The sequence below is a fragment of the Phyllobates terribilis genome, unplaced genomic scaffold (genome assembly GCF_046119375.1).
Source record: "Phyllobates terribilis strain yellow unplaced genomic scaffold, ASM4611937v1 Scaffold_11__3_contigs__length_659146591, whole genome shotgun sequence".
Lineage (NCBI taxonomy): Eukaryota > Metazoa > Chordata > Amphibia > Anura > Dendrobatidae > Phyllobates > Phyllobates terribilis.
In genome coordinates, this window is record NW_027362771.1 from 112,130,432 (window position 1) to 112,147,930 (window position 17,499).

The 17,499-nt window shown below is 39.3% G+C and overlaps 1 protein-coding gene across 3 annotated transcripts in view; it reads right to left on the reverse strand.

Moving 5' to 3' along the window:
* Positions 1–10,098: 10,098 nt before the first annotated feature.
* Positions 10,099–17,499, reverse strand: part of IGF1 (insulin like growth factor 1) — a 146,995-nt gene continuing 139,594 nt past the window's right edge. For 2 of the 3 annotated variants that reach the window (XM_073651522.1, XM_073651523.1), the window contains exons 3-4: positions 12,835–13,016; positions 10,101–11,390 (exon numbers count right to left, since the gene is read on the reverse strand). In XM_073651522.1, the coding sequence (XP_073507623.1) occupies positions 11,331–11,390; positions 12,835–13,016 (242 nt within the window). In that variant the 3' untranslated portion in view covers positions 10,101–11,330. Of the gene's footprint in view, positions 11,391–12,834; positions 13,017–17,499 lie in introns of all 3 variants that reach the window. The other variant, XM_073651524.1, reaches the window with a different exon arrangement.

Below are 17,499 nucleotides of genomic sequence, written 5' to 3' on the forward strand. Positions count from 1 at the left end.
GGCTTCCTCCTCTTTCCCGTCGTCGTACGCTGGGTCCTTCCCATACACAACATGACAACATGTGAACAACATAGTGGGTTCACAATACAAATGAATACACAAAGTCTTTTTAGCTTCTTTCAACTAGTTTGTCACACATTTTTTGGAGTGGATCCTGTCCAAAAAACTCCTCAAAAAATTCAAAAACTCCATGTGAAAATACCCTTATTCTCTTCTTCATATTATACACACTTTTAGGGCCTGCACGCTTTCTTTTTATATGTGTAAATTGGTGAGTATGCTATTAAAAATAATAACTGATGTAGGTTAAGGGTCTACGAAGGCCGATTGCTGCACTAATGTCAGATCATTTTTGTATGTGTGGTAATTGTGCAATTTAAAATGTAAATGTATTTTCTTTTTTAAAAAGCCAAATCAAATAACTCAAAAAAGTTCTTCTTAGCATCTGCACCTCATAGTTGAATGCTACTTGGGACCCCAGGCTCAACTTAGATCAATAGGACCATGTGTTGTAAAACATTTCAGCTGACATGCTTGGCATCCTCGCGCACCTCTTAATGAGTTTGGCTCATTTTACAACTGCCATGCAAATCCACATTACTCCAGCTAGTGGCTGGTGTACATTTCTGCATTTATTTTTTCCACACTTGTGGTGCAGATTATGATAAATTTGTCGGGTGGACTTAGTCCCGTCCAGTAACACCCATCTCCTCCCACTTTTCGAAACAACAAAAGTTACAACATTTTTGCTCGAAGAGTTTCATGCCAGGATTCTGGTGAAATCTCCCTGATGAAAAGGGCCCTAAGTGTTAGATATCTAGCATAATGCATAACTCTGTATAAAAGCACACACTGCATACTGTAGCTGTGGAGTTTTCCATTCGTAAATTGGCATCTGGTGAGAATTTTGAAATCCAAAGCATGCCAATATGGCCACGGACAATTCTTTGTGTGGATTTTTTCAGAGATTGCAAGCTCAAATTCTCAAAATCTATGACATACGCAATGCTTGTGATACTTCTGGATTTGTCTGCAGATACACGGTAGATACACTGCAGAAAATCCACTAGATTTGCACTTACCCTTAATTGCTGATTGATGTATTCATTTGTTATCCTCTTGATTCCAAGAATGTCCAATAATCCTTTATTGGATGTGTGTCTCCTGCAATCCCTATTCACCCAGTATTGCACAATATTGCAGTATTGCAGGCCACATTCACATGTTCAGTATTTGGTCAGTATTTTACATCAGTATGTATAAGCCAAAACCAGGAGTGGCTGAAAAATGCAGAATAGGTGCATGTGTTTCTATAATTTTCCTCTGACTGTTCCATTCCTGATTTTGATTTACAAATACTAATATAAAATATTCACTAAATACTGAATGGAGACCATGCAGAAAAAAAGTGCACTCTGATGTCAGACTACACTCATCTTCTTCTCTGCTGCAGTTTTACAACATATACTGTAAGGAGTATTTGTCCAATTTTCTGAATTTTCCTTTCTCTATTTCTGAGCGGTGAGCTCTATAGTTTTCTCACTATTCTAAATCACCTTAAAATGGCTGTAGAATTCCCTCCTTGGCTTTTATACAGGCTATGATAGTACCTCTTGATTGGTTGTGCTATACCATGTGATGTGATGGCTGCAAAGTATTATGGGAAAGACCACACGGTCACGCCTGAGGTTATGTGAGTCTTCTATGGCAGATGCAATACACAACAACGACATCCAGGAGGCGATTGAATGGAGAGGTGGCTGTACCTGTTTGTTGCTCTCTCCATTTAAGTCAATGTAAGTTATAAAACAAACTATTTCATAATAGTCAGAGGTCCATATGTGCTGATTGGCCCCAGGGATCACGTAACATACCAATGTCACATGATTCCCGGGAAAGCTAGTGCCAATGACGCGCCCCTGGGCCTGCTGTGTCGTGCGGCATCGCGCGCACGGGGGCTTACCCGGAGCCGGATCAGATGGGGGTAGTAGTCTCGTGGCGGTGACCCGGTCCGTGCCCAGGGAGTCAAACTGAGCGGCAGTCTTCAGCAGTAGATGTTAGAATGTTCGACTACGCCACCCGTTGAATGCGGCTATGAAGCCGCCGCTGCAGGGCAGACCGCTGAGGTCGGTGGTAAGGTTGTGCAGCGTAGCTGGTAGAACCCCCAAGGGGAGGGGTATGACCTCAGGGCAGCAGATGTGGAAGTTAGTGGTAGTGATGGTGCAGCAAGGAAGCTCAGACACGTGTGGTGCAGTTCAAGGCTTTTACTCACAGGTGTTGCTCCGGTCACTTCGGCCAGCAGTGACCACCCGAGCCGTGCTGCGTCCACCAGGTGCGGGACTCGACCAACCCCCAGGCAGTTCCAGAGCGTGGTCCCAAGCTCCCCTCTATTCCTTCCTACGGGCCGTCCTCACCAGGGACCCACCTTTGTCCGGCTCCCTCGGGTCTTTTGGTGGCGAAACCTTTCCCGGCTTCCCTGACCCTATGCGTGGTTTGCCTTCCTGGTGGATGTGGTGAGGGGTCGCGCCAAAACTTGTCCACGACCTCCGGTTCCTGGCTAAGGATGTTTAGCCTCTACCAGTTTGGGATCCGGTACCCTCTTCTGGCAACCCTTCACCCGTCTTAGTTCACTTGTGGGATCTCAGGGTTCCCTCTAATTGTGTCTCTGGGCCTTTCACTGGGTTTTTCCTCTTCTTCCTCTTTCTCTGCGCTTCAGGCCTGGCCCTGGAGCTGGGCCCAGCCGGAGCCACAGCTCCCTGTCAGCCCTCTCTGGCTGAACTCTCCCTCAGCTTCTCCTCAGACTCAAAACCCTGTCTCAAGATGGTGCCCACCTCTTATACTCCCTCTGACACCCGAGCCCAGGTGACTAGCACCCAATGGGCTCCTTCCTATGCCCAGAGTCCCTCCCCTGTCTGCTCCTACACTACTGGGATGTTCCTCCCCCCCTCCCACTCCAGCCAGGGACAGACGCTGTCGTACCTGCACATCTACCTAGTGGGAGTACCGTTGTTCTGTCCCCCGGAAATGGGATGAGTGTAGTGCATGCAGCTAACTGAGCTCGGTCCCACACTCCATCCTTACCCGGGAGTGGAATACCACACCTCTGGATCGAGGTGCAATACCCCTGTAGCAGCCGAGTCCTCGGGGTGCTACACCAACACCACCGGAACGGCACCAGGACCGAGGTGAGTATAGGCGTTAGAATTTTACTTAGGGGAAATAAAGGGATTCAGAAGGGGTTGTCCGAGTAGTAGACAACCCTTTTAAAAAACCTTTACTTTGCCTAAGAAGACCTTTACAATTGAAAGGGTTTCCCAAATTTACAGTCAAATAAACTGCTCAATGGATAATACATTTTTATGGAACTCAATGGATAAAACATTTTTGATATATTAATAGCTAAAATCAACTCATATATTTATTGGCTGCAATTACATGTGCCTTTCAATTACTTTTAGTGATGAGCGAGTATGTTCGGTTAACCCTTTCGCTGAGTATACTCAGCCGAGCACCGAGTATTTATAGCGTGCTCGTGCTTTAAGTTTTCGTCGCTCCGTGAACATGATTTGCAACTGTTTGACAGATTTAATACATGTGAGGAATGCCTGTTTTCCTCACAGCTCGAGCACGCTATAAATACTCGGTGCTCGGCCGAGTATACTCGGCGAAAGGGTTAACAAAACATACTCGCTCATCACTAATTACTTTCATCTGACAGACAGACCTCAAATTCAATGTTTTATCTGTTGAAGGTGCATAGGTAGTCTTTGCACCAAGGTCCTAGTTCTGGGGAGAAGGTGGCAAACATACATTTGTGATGTAAGAAAATGCCAGTATTATTATATATATGGTAGATAATATGTAGTGGTTGCATAATAGGTTTTGCAAGCTTTACATTTACATTTGAGAATATTAAAGCAGATTTACAGTATTGAGCAGATGCACCCAAAAATCTTTGCACAATTTTCATTTTTGTTGTGAATATGTATCTATGTAAACTGTGACTTAGACTGATTAATAAATGCTGGCCATTGTCTTTGGAATTTATAGAGGATGTTGACTTGATTTTTTAAATTTTTTTATTATGCCACTTGTGTTCTCGTTGGGCATGGCTTCAGAAGTGCCCAATCTTTACCTTCTGATATTAGAGCCAATTTGTTTGTCAAGTAGTACAAATAAACTAAACAGCCTATAGTCAACACCAGGGGCAGACAGAGAAAGAAGAGAGATTCCATGCAAGAATAGTATGCGGGCCATTTGAAGTCCAATAGTTTATCACAATGAACCCCTTTATGTACTGCTTTGGAGGTGGAAATGGCCTACCTTACTCCTTGGACCCCTGCACCATTGGTGTGTCTGCCCCTCGTCAACACATTAGTGGAGACAAAGTGAAGTTGTTTGGCACTCCTCGATTCACGACCCCTGTGAGAATATTTTTATAAAACAAGCTCAACTTTGTGCTGATTAATAAGCTATGGATGCAGCCACTGAAGATCATAGATATGAAGATGGTAAACCCCTTTATTGACATCAAGGTGTAAAATAATCAACAATTTTCTTGGAATTTTAATTTAATCCAGCCATAACAATTACTATAGGATCACTCACAATATTTATAATGCGACCTAAAATGCAGTAAAAATTTTGTCTTGTGGTCTTTCCAGACGTCTGAGGGGTTATACTTGACAACTGACAGAAGACTGATTGCATCTGTATTTTTTACTTTACCAGTCTACCATGAACTTACATAATATTTGAAATATATCTTATAAAGTGCAGTAAGCTTGGTCAGCACTATATAAAAAAATAAAACATTACCAACAAAGGCAAAATTTCTGTTTGCACAGCTTTTGGTCTTATTATTAGACACTAAAGTCCATGTATTTGAAACATTCGGAACCTTATAAAGCTTTAACTCCAGCTGATACATTACGATGACGTTATTAAAATTTCAGATGGCACAAAATTAAAGATATATTGACATAGAAAAAACAATTCAATAAGTAATCTATTTACACAAGGATTGTCAGTTTCTTTGTTTAAAAATATATATTTTATATGCTTTATTTTTATATTTTAGTCAAGTACTTCATTTAAAAAAAAACAATAGCACCACTTTACCACTCCTGGTCCAATATGTTACTGGTAAAAGCAAATATGCTACATATCAGTGTATATTATGCAATGCAATATAAGTGTTCTGGAAATGATCTAGCATATATCTGAATTAAAAATCTGTCACCAAATTTCACAATAAAACTGCGTACATTATTAAATAGATCTTAGACCTGATGATGCTGGAGTACTTATTGCGAACATACATGTCACAATGGCTGTATAGTTATTATATTAGCATAAGTATTTTAATAACATTTGATGAGTTAAGCTCTAGTTCATGTTAATATCAGGTGGGAAAATATTCCAAAAGGATAATACATCCACACTGATCTGGATTTTTAAGTAAGTGCACCAGCCACATGGTGTCTAAGATGAGATCTACAGTATTCACTATTGTATACAGTGAAATTTGATGACAGATCTACTTTAAATCCTAACTCCTAATTCTTCTTTCATATGGATTCAGCTTTTGCTGTCCATGTAGGTGACAACGTCGCTAAGTGTTGTTACATTTAGATGTCAAAAGGTACAAATCACATTTTCCTGGCTAGTCATGATGAAAAAAACAACATATAAATGTCCTACTAACCTATCAATTATTGTGCATGCATACAGTAGTAATGGTAGCTGGTACAATCCCTACATAGTTCTTATAACTTTTGTTGAAGGCCTATATACTACTATCATTAAGATCTTTAAATAATTTACAACTGTTGAATTATGGTGTATTTTCAAGTAAGAAAAGTAGCCATTGCTGTTGATGAATCTTTAGGTTTTATTATACTCTAAAATACCACCTACTGTCAAAACCAAAAAAGGCTTGATTATCATTAGACCTGCTTTGAGAAATCACGTGTTAAAGAGGACCTCTCACCAAATTTTTCATGATGAACTGGACACACAATGTAATAATGGCCGCAGAACGGAATAAAACTTTTTTTATTTAGTCTCTTTGTTATGGAGATATTAGCAATCAAAGTATATATCACCTCGTGAGTTAACTTTTGAGTGGGTGTTCTCATACAGTTTTCACTGGGGGCGTGTACTTTTCCCTGTATCATACTGACCAATCATAAGCAGGCAGTCCAGAAGATCAGGGCTACATCCTTACATCTCACACACTGAGAACCTGCACTAAGCTATGGTGGAGTATGATTTCTTTCTCCTGAGTGTTGCTGCCTGCTTATGATTGGTCAGTATCATACAGGGAGAAGAAGCACACGCCCCCAGTGAAAACTCAGATAGCACCCACTTAGACTTAACACAAGTTAACTCATTAGATGCCCCAAATTTTGATTGCTAATATCTCTGCAACGGAGAGACAAAGTAAAAAAAACAAGCAAACATGTTTTATTCCACTCCGCAGCCACTGTTACATCCTGTGTCCAGTTCAGCATAAATAATTTGGTGAAAGGTCCTCTTTAAAGAGGTTATATCATGTTCTACTTTTAGGAGCACACAGCTCCTCTGCCTCCCGGTTTCCTGCTTGCCAGGGGTGGTGCGCCCCCAAAGACTGACATTTTGGACCGGTGGCATGGTTGCATAGCTTGCCCAAAGTGTGCACCTCTCCCATGCTGCAAGCCTCTGCAGCATAGGATAAGCACTGGGGCATATAAAGCATAGAGCAGTTAATGGTTCTTGCCTAGGAAACCGGCCACCTCTGCTCTCTCAGTAACCTTGGCAATGAGCAGTACACAATAGAATTAAAAATCCCTTTCATTTTAATAAGAGGTAAAATGAAAGTTTCTTGTTTTTAAAAATATTTTGCAATTTTACTCATTTAATGAGATGAAACAACCCATTTAATTAGCAGTGGTGCATGGTTCAAACCAATTAGACCCATTTCTTTTTTACAGGGGCACAGCATTATACATCAAGACAACCAAAATAGAGACTTAGAATTAGGTCTCATGCACTGAGAATCATGGCATGGTCCATCACAAACCATATTATGTTAGCATCATGTGACAAAACTTGGAATGCCTACAGCACTATAATATGAAATTCTGCCATCATACTGACTCCATAAAATGTCTGAACACTGTTTTATCATGTGCATGAAGATTAAAGAAGCACTGGCATCAAAATGTTTATCCTCTGAATATATTGCAATCATCATATTATATTGCACTGTGTACTGACAATTGCTCATTTTGCCTTTTTGCTCAGTTAATTATTCTCTTTTCCATTAGGTCTATGACATCATGTGATTAAAAATTGACTAGCTGAATCCTTCTAAGCTCTATGCAGAAACATGAGGTCTCTTTTCCTTCCATTAATCATCATTAGAACTACAATTCAACATCACTGCCAAGTCCCTGGCAGAGGGAAGGAGCAGAGCAGCTGGGTCAGGAGTTGAAGAGCAGGATGACTCATGAAAGGAAAAGAAGTTTCCTGTTTCTACATAGAGCTTAGAAAGATTCTGCTAGGCTGCTTTTAATCACGTGATGTGATAAACCTAAACGAAAAGAGAAGAATTAACTGGGTAGAAGGGCAAAATGAGCAATTGTAAATACACAGTGCTATATTATGATGATTGCAATATATTAAGGGGATAAAAACATTGATGTGAATGCTTCTTTAAGAATAACTGATCAATCATAAGCAGCTTATTGCCAATTTAGAATTTACATTTGCTGATGTTAATCAGTTATTCTTCGTAAGGATGGCTGTTATATTTATTGTGACTTTGACAAAGTCAGCCACTTCATTCAGGTTCTGTCTTCTTGCAGTATTCTGTAAACTTTGTATTTGTATGACTCTATGTAATAAAGCGTTCTTACTAAAGATGCAAAATTAAAGTCCATTATATTGACTTCATTTATAAAACTACATTTCATAAAGGTCATACAATTTTGCAAATATTTGTAGATGAAAATAGTTTTTTTGCATAAAATTTGAATTAATGTATTACCCCCCCCCATATTTCAGTGCAGAATGCTACAGACTTCACTTATCCCTTTTTTGTCCATCTCAGATGTAAAAATGACTTGAATATAGAGATTGCTATTACATATAAAGGTAGCTGTAGGTTCAGAGGTCGCAGTCACTACTTAGACATGGTGTTTTAAGGAGCCCGAAGGTTACGTCAGTAGCGTCCAGGAATCTCATGTTGGCTAGAAAGACTTGGAAAGATCTCAATATGCAGAGACACCTGCCTGAATAAAAACGCATTTCCTATTCTACTAAACGACCTATTGCTTTATAATATAGACATTTAGCTATCTGTATATGTACTGCTGTTGAAATAGCATAAATGAATAAGAAAACCACCTTTCATATAGAATTGCAGATTTTTTGTTAGGTTCTATCTTGTACTTTTCTTTCTTGAATCAACAGTTACTAGTGTAAGACAGAAAAGTCTTTGTTTTATGGCTTGCCAGGATCAATTTCAATTATACGTTTTTCATTTAGGGCAGAATTATTAACTTTTAAAATTTTTTTATTCATGTAAGGAAAGCAGGCTTTTCCTTTCCCATAAGTTGAATAAACCTCCTCTTCAATCCACATATGGAATGGGGGTCATGATTCAATGAATTGACGTAAATTGACTCGAGGGATTGCTCCTTTTTGACATCTGCTGTACAAATTAAACACAACAAAACTGTTAAATGGTATACAGTTTCTTTACTGGGAGATGACTGAAGCAATCATTTTAAAACTATGACAGGACCCTCTTGGAGAAAAGCTCTTTCCATTTGGTATGAATTAGCGGCTATTAACACTTTTTCATTTTGGATACTGAAAAATTGCCTTTCAATCTGTTCAAGGAGAGGGGGATAAGACAAGACAAGCATATTTTGTATCTGCTAGCATAATGTTCCTATACATTGTGTGGTTTTCGAAGTAGCACAACCCTATTATCAAGCTCTACACATGGCAAACTCCTTGTCTACGAGGGGCTAGAAATATGAAAGCCTTCCTAGTATATCAAAAAGAATCAATGTTTGCTATATTATTTTTTGTGAACTGTGAAACTGACAATTTATGTACCACTCTCTTAGGCTAGGGTTACACAACCGAAAATTGGTCCGATTATGCTAATCACACATCAAATCAGAGTGGGATCTAATTTTCTTGGAGGTAGAGAGAAAAAAAAATAGTTTCTCCACCTTGTCCATTATGTCAGTCATTGGACTGTGCACAGCCCCATAGAATTACATGGGTATGAGTGCTATCCGTCAAAACCACGGAGAACATTTTTCCAATTTAAACATTCGTGTGCACGAGCCCGTAAAGTGAGGCAGAAGCATGAAGAAGAAATAGGGTTGAACCAATTTTTACATCCCTATCAATCTTAACATAGATGGGGTATACTGCTTTCTTAAATGCCAGCATGTAATACTGCTTGTACCCTGCTGTGGCTAATAATGACAGATTGCCAATGCGTCCCTTTTTGGTAAAAGGGTTTCCTTAAGCCAGGCCCAATCAGTTAATGTTAGATGGCTTTAAACTGAAAGGGGTTGTCTTATTTTTATAACCAATTTAAGTGAGCCATGTAGATAATAAGTGAGGAAACAGTCAGTCAGAAATGTGGAATTAATAGACCCTCATGACTTAGGTTGGATTTACACTGCACAACTGTGGCTGTTAAATGACCGGTGATCAATTACACGTAAGTCCATCAGTGATCGTTTAATGGCCTGTTTACACAGGTCAACAACACATCCATGTGCACAGAATGATCGTTAATACGATCGTTGTGCGCACACAGAACATCAGGTTCTCGACATCACATGACCTGTTTACAGAGGATGATGTACTGCTAAAAATAATGATTGTAATCTTGCTTAATAATTAGTGATGAGCGAGTATGTTCTGTTAACCCTTTCAGCGAGCATGCTCGGGTGCTCGCCGAGTATCTTCAGTGTGCTCGGGTGTTATGTTTGAGTCACTCCGTGTGCATGATTTGCGACTGTTTGACAGCACTAATACATGTGAGGAATGCCTAAGAAACAGGCATTCCTCACATGTATTAAATCTGTCAAACAGTCGCAAATCATGCACATGGAGTGACTCAAACATAACACCTGAGCACGCTGAAGATACTCGGCGATCACCCGAGCATGCTCGTAAATCTCGAGTAACGAGCATGCTCGCTCATCACTATTAATAATCATTCCACCAAAGCATTTTGCTTGTTCACTGGGGGATTGATGGCCTTTTTGGACAGGCTGATACTTGGGACACAAAAATTCCTAGGAACACTCGTTCCTGGTTATCGACCTGCCTAAATGGGCTCTAACTCACCTCCCAATAATAAATATTTTTTGTTCACATTTCTATTTCTCTTTCAAGTTCAGTACAATTAGAAGGTAAAACTCGATAAAAAGTTCTTGACATTTACAATAAGGCCCCAGTTTGTTGGTTAAGAGATGAGTTTGCTTTTACCAGTTAACATTATTGGCCAGATCATTACACAACACTCACTACAACATACGGTAGCACCATTGTACTATTTTACAGCTCTACATACCAAATGATATATGTGCATTAGTGATATACAGGTATTGTATGGATTGAGCACAAATGTATATTGTCGGACAATTAGTTAGCTTGTTACCTAGAGTGATTTGTGATGCTTATGAGCTTAGACACGCGTTTAACTATTGCATCATACCATATTTAGCAAAAGGTGAATGAATCAAGCCATAGTGAAATGTAAAACCTAACCCACAATCTGCATATATTGGGATGATGGGATTCATGAACATAAGGGTAGCAATAAAACATATTTTGATACTGATAAGCTAAACTGTGCAAATACAGAAGGGCAGGCAAACAATGTTATTGGATGCTGGATAATAAACAGCCCATGAAGAGAAGTGCAAATGTAAGAAAGAACTCTCTTAGACATGTTTGGGTCATTCTTCCAGCACCCAGGGAACATTGGTTAAGTATAGTGCAATTGGAGCCATCAAAAAGGCCATTTATTTTTGAACCTCTAGGGGATACAGGCTATTAACAGAAATGTTTGCGCAGGACATGTAAAACAGGTGAAAGATTACACAGTATAGGATCAGCTAAGTGAATTGTCATAATTCTGTTTGGAATACATAATATTGGAATGTGTATTTGCATCGGACGAAGGAAGAATGCCCATTGATTGAGAGAAGTGAAGTCTTTCCCTGTTTTATCTGATTTTGTTCCATTTCAGTGATGTATCCTGCAGATGGCACATTCATTCTTCAAGACTTTAAGTGGCAATAGCATTATATCCTGAAGCTCCGGCTTCCTGTGTTCCCTCTACTTGCATTCTTCAGATGTACTTCCTGGAAGCATAGAGATACACCAACTTACTCAAAACCATCACAAACAAGTTAGAAAATGCCAAAATTCAAGCTTTACGTAAACCAGGTAGAAATGACCTTCTGATACGTCATAGAATTTCGTGAAAAGATCTCATTGGTGGAATCTATCATCTTGTGTCACCATTCATTTTTAGAATGAAAGACCTCTATAAAACTACCAAACCAATTGAAGATGAAGATTGGACAAAGTCAAAGTTTTTGATTTTTAATGAACAGTAGGCAAATGTGCCATACATAGTGACATATCAGAATATATCTATGGGCACAAAATGTGAACAAAAGAAATACAACAAAGAAGAATTGTGTACAAAAGTCAAAACAGGATTTTTTGTTACAAAGAAAGGATTAACTCCCATTGTTCCTCCTAATCAGGATATCATTGGTGCAACTTTTGCAGCCGCAAAGGGGCTCAGGCTGTTAGGGGGTCCACTTTCACCTCCAAAGGTGGAATTGTGCATTATGATGAACTACTGGACTACAAAGGTCCCATATATTATTTTTGCACAGTGGCCCTCTTCGCCAGTACTCCCAATGAATAATTTCCCATTAGATATTTAGACATACATGTAATCTTTTTATTCTGGCAAATAATGTTTTGATTTTCAACTGAATTTCAGTGTGCTTAGAATGTTGTGTTAAAGAATAATTAAACTTTGTTAAATTTAATTATCATACAGATATTAAAAATGAATTCATTTTCATACTAGTTAATATTAATGAATATACTTCATTACCTTATTTTGCTTGCTTCTCTCTCAAACACAATGCTGCAGTGCTGCTTTAATGCCCAGATCATGCTCCTTTAGAAACTTCTTTGAACTGCTGCTCAGCAATCAAATGTACACTATATTCTAACAGTCTATGTAAGAGAATTCGTCTTTCTGAGACTCTCTATTCCCAACCCTGGTACTCAAACAGGAGACTTCCTATATATAGGCTGAAAATAGTATATTTTTGCTGAGCAGAAGTTGAAAGAAGCTTCTAAAGGAGCAAAATAAGATAATGAAAAATTACAAAAATTCATAATTTTTCAATTTCTGGAGGATAATTAAATTTACAACAAAATGGTTTAGTTACTCAATTGAATTTAATGCTGTATAGAGATATTTCTAGGAAATTAATGCTGGTCTAAAGTCATAGACTTCAACAACATGGCTCACTTAAATCTATACATATATAAAACATATGTACACAGACCTATGGTAAACAGGATTGCAACTCCTATGCTACCTTTTACTACATGTGCTCTTGCAGTCTTAAGCTTTGCCCTATGGGCATTAAGCGGAATCAAATTCTCATCGACATCTACAGGGAGTTTAAACATATGCACACATGACCATGGGTACACAAACCTGCTTAATCAGTCATAATAATTTCTTAAAGTCTTCTTATAATGCTAGATTACCTTTTGAGCTTTTGGCATATCTGTGTGACGCTGAGCACGCACGGATCGCGCTGATTTCACTGGCTTAGCGGGTGCACAGTACATCTCTAACCTCCTTAGATCACAGCTTTGGAAGCAGCACTCATCCACTATTCCTCTGTGATGTGAACGTCGACTGCTATATCCATACCCCACTGGTTTACCTGAGAGAGAAATAATGATAGATTTATAGAAGACATGACAATGATAGCTAAATTAATATAGTAGTGTAGAGAGTTAAAACATACATTATACATTAAAAATTTTCCACTGAAATTAATAGGCTAATGTATAGTAGTGCTGGATCCACAGAGCAAGTGACACATTTGGTATCTGCTTTCTGATTGTCTACAGATTTGGGTCAATGGGATTGTCCAGGATTAGAAAAACGTGGCTGCTCTATACAAAATTCTATCTTTATCTCTCCTGACCATTTTGGTAGAGTTGATTCAAACTGGTATGAAAATGGCAAAAGTTGAAAAATTGTTGCCCAACTCCCCATTGCGCTAAAAATGTGCGACTTTTCAAAGGTTTTATATCAGTTTTCTAGAGTAAAAGCCTTGATGATTCGGCCCCTTTGTACAGTATACACATTTTAGACACAGGCCGATGGTCAAGAATACGTGTTTTTATGAATAGAAATAAACATTGGATAATAAATAATTGAAATTTGGCCTTTGTTTTTACATTTTTATCTTTAGTATTCTCCGTTTTATCCTTATTACTTACTGAAAATCAGCTGTGGATTATTCATGATAAATAATAAAACAAAACCTTTATGCTCCAGTTACTACAACATGAAGTGACAAAACTATCAGCACTTCCGAGAACACAAGTGACAAGACTAACTAAATATTTAATGCCTTTTCTTCCCTGGTAACTTTATAGTACTATTTAATATTTGCTATACGCTATAAATTATACATGTGAATCATTTTATTACTTTGTTACCTTTTTTCTTTCCCCTTTTAGAGATTCCTCACCCTACCACCACTACTACATCTATAACGGAGGTATATCCACGAATATTTATCATTCCGGAGTCTCAATTATAATAACAAAATAAAATTGATTGTATGATACAAAATGCTCCAAAGTCCTACATTATATATCAAATAAAGTAATATGAAGAATGAGATAAATAAAGTTCGCCAATTTTTTCTAAAAAAAAAGTAGATTTGTGGCAAATAAATTTGCGCAAATCTCAGTGCTGGTAAACTTGTAATTGCTTGTAAATTACAGGTGGAGAGAGGAGACAGAGATAACTCTGCTGACCATAAGAGATTACACTCTACAGGAGGCAGAGAAAGGAACCTGCTGACAATAACAGTTTACACTCACCAGAATAGATTTGAGAATAAATTGCTGACCATAAGAACTTAGACTTTACAGAAGAGAGAGAGAAAGATGACTCTGCTAACTAAAGGAGCTTACACTCTGCATAATAAAAAGAGAGGACCCCGCAAACCATAAGAGCTTACACTTTACAGAAGAGAGAGAGGACTCTGCTAACTATAGGAGCTTACACTCTGCAAAATAAAAAGAGAGGAGCCCGCAAACCATAAGAGCTTACACTTTACAGAACAGAGAGAGAGGACTCTGCTAACTATAGGAGCTTACACTCTGCATAATAAAAAGAGAGGACCCCGCTAACCATAAGAGCTTACACTTTACAGAAGAGAGAGAGAGAGGACTCTGCTAACTATAGGAGCTTACACTCTGCATAATAAAAAGAGAGGACCCCGCTAACCATAAGAGCTTACACTTTACAGAAGAGAGAGAGAGGACTCTGCTAACTATAGGAGCTTACACTCTGCAGAATAAAAAGAGAGGACCCCGCAAACCATAAGAGCTTACACTTTACAGAACAGAGAGAGAGGACTCTGCTAACTATAGGAGCTTACACTCTGCATAATAAAAAGAGAGGACCCCGCTAACCATTAGAGCTTACACTTTACAGAAGAGAGAGAGAGGACTCTGCTAACTATAGGAGCTTACACTCTGCATAATAAAAAGAGAGGACCCCGCAAACCATAAGAGCTTACACTTTACAGAACAAAGAGAGAGGACTCTGCTAACTATAGGAGCTTACACTGCAAAATAAAAAGAGATTACCCCGCTAACCATTAGAGCTTACACTTTACAGAAGAGAGAGAGAGGACTCTGCTAACTATAGGAGCTTACACTCTGCATAATAAAAAGAGAGGACCCCGCAAACCATAAGAGCTTACACTTTACAGAAGAGAGAGAGAGGACTCTGCTAACTATAGGAGCTTACACTCTGCAGAATAAAAAGAGAGGACCCCGCTAACCATAGGAGCTTACACTTTACAGAAGAGAGAGAGAGGACTCTGCTAACTATAGGAGCTTACACTCTGCGGAATAAAAAGAGAGGACCCCGCAAACCATAGGAGCTTACACTTTACAGAAGAGAGAGAGAGGACTCTGCTAACTATAGGAGCTTACACTCTGCAGAATAAAAAGAGAGGACCCCGCTAACCATAAGAGCTTACACTTTACAGAAGAGAGAGAGGACTCTGCTAACTATAGGAGCTTACACTCTGCCGAATAAAAAGAGAGGACCCCGCTAACCATAAGAGCTTACACTTTACAGAAGAGAGAGAGGACTCTGCTAACTATAGGAGCTTACACTCTGCATAATAAAAAGAGAGGACCCCGCAAACCATAAGAGCTTACACTTTACAGAAGAGAGAGAGGACTCTGCTAACTATAGGAGCTTACACTCTGCAAAATAAAAAGAGAGGACCCCGCAAACCATAAGAGCTTACACTTTACAGAACAGAGAGAGGGGACTCTGCTAACTATAGGAGCTTACACTCTGCATAATAAAAAGAGAGGACCCCGCTAACCATAAGAGCTTACACTTTACAGAAGAGAGAGAGAGAGGACTCTGCTAACTATAGGAGCTTACACTCTGCATAATAAAAAGAGAGGACCCCGCAAACCATAAGAGCTTACACTTTACAGAACAGAGAGAGAGGACTCTGCTAACTATAGGAGCTTACACTCTGCATAATAAAAAGAGAGGACCCCGCTAACCATTAGAGCTTACACTTTACAGAAGAGAGAGAGAGGACTCTGCTAACTATAGGAGCTTACACTCTGCATAATAAAAAGAGAGGACCCCGCAAACCATAAGAGCTTACACTTTACAGAACAAAGAGAGAGGACTCTGCTAACTATAGGAGCTTACACTGCAAAATAAAAAGAGATTACCCCGCTAACCATAAGAGCTTACACTTTACAGAAGAGAGAGAGAGGACTCTGCTAACTATAGGAGCTTACACTCTGCATAATAAAAAGAGAGGACCCCGCAAACCATAAGAGCTTACACTTTACAGAAGAGAGAGAGAGGACTCTGCTAACTATAGGAGCTTACACTCTGCGGAATAAAAAGAGAGGACCCCGCAAACCATAAGAGCTTACACTTTACAGAAGAGAGAGAGAAAGGACCCTGCTAACTATAGGAGCTTACACTCTGCATAATAAAAAGAGAGGACCCCGCAAACCATAAGAGCTTACACTTTACAGAAAAGAGAGAGAGGACTCTGCTAACTATAGGAGCTTACACTCTGCAGAATAAAAAGAGAGGACCCCGCTAACCATAAGAGCTTACACTTTACAGAAGAGAGAGAGAGGACTCTGATAACTATAGGAGCTTACACTCTGCATAATAAAAAGAGAGGACCCCGCAAACCATAAGAGCTTACACTTTACAGAAGAGAGAGAGAGGACTCTGCTAACTATAGGAGCTTACACTCTGAGGAATAAAAAGAGAGGACCCCACAAACCATAAGAGCTTACACTTTACAGAAGAGAGAAAGAGGGCTCTGCTAACTATAGGAGCTTACACTCTACAGAATAAAAAGAGATTACCCCGCTAACCATAAGAGCTTACACTTTACAGAAGAGAGAAAGAGGACTCTGCTAACTATAGGAGCTTACACTCTACAGAATAAAAACAGAGGACCCCGCAAACCATAAGAGCTTACACTTTACAGAAGAGAGAGAGAGGACTCTGATAACTATCGGAGCTTACACTCTGCATAATAAAAAGAGAGGACCCCGCAAACCATAAGAGCTTACACTTTACAGAAGAGAGAGAGGACTCTGCTAACTATAGGAGCTTACACTCTGAGGAATAAAAAGAGAGGACCCCACAAACCATAAGAGCTTACACTTTACAGAAGAGAGAAAGAGGGCTCTGCTAACTATAGGAGCTTACACTCTACAGAATAAAAAGAGATTACCCCGCTAACCATAAGAGCTTACACTTTACAGAAGAGAGAAAGAGGACTCTGCTAACTATAGGAGCTTACACTCTACAGAATAAAAACAGAAGACCCCGCAAACCATAAGAGCTTACACTTTACAGAAGAGAGAGAGAGGACTCTGCTAACTATAGGAGCTTACACTCTACAGAATAAAAAGAGAGGACCCCGCTAACCATAAGAGCTTACACTTTACAGAAGAGAGAGGACTCTGCTAACTATAGGAGCTTACACACTACAGAATAAAAAGAGAGGACCCCGCTAACCATAAGAGCTTACACTTTACAGAAGAGAGAGGACTCTGCTAACTATAGGAGCTTACACTCTACAGAATAAAAAGAGAGGACCCCGCTAA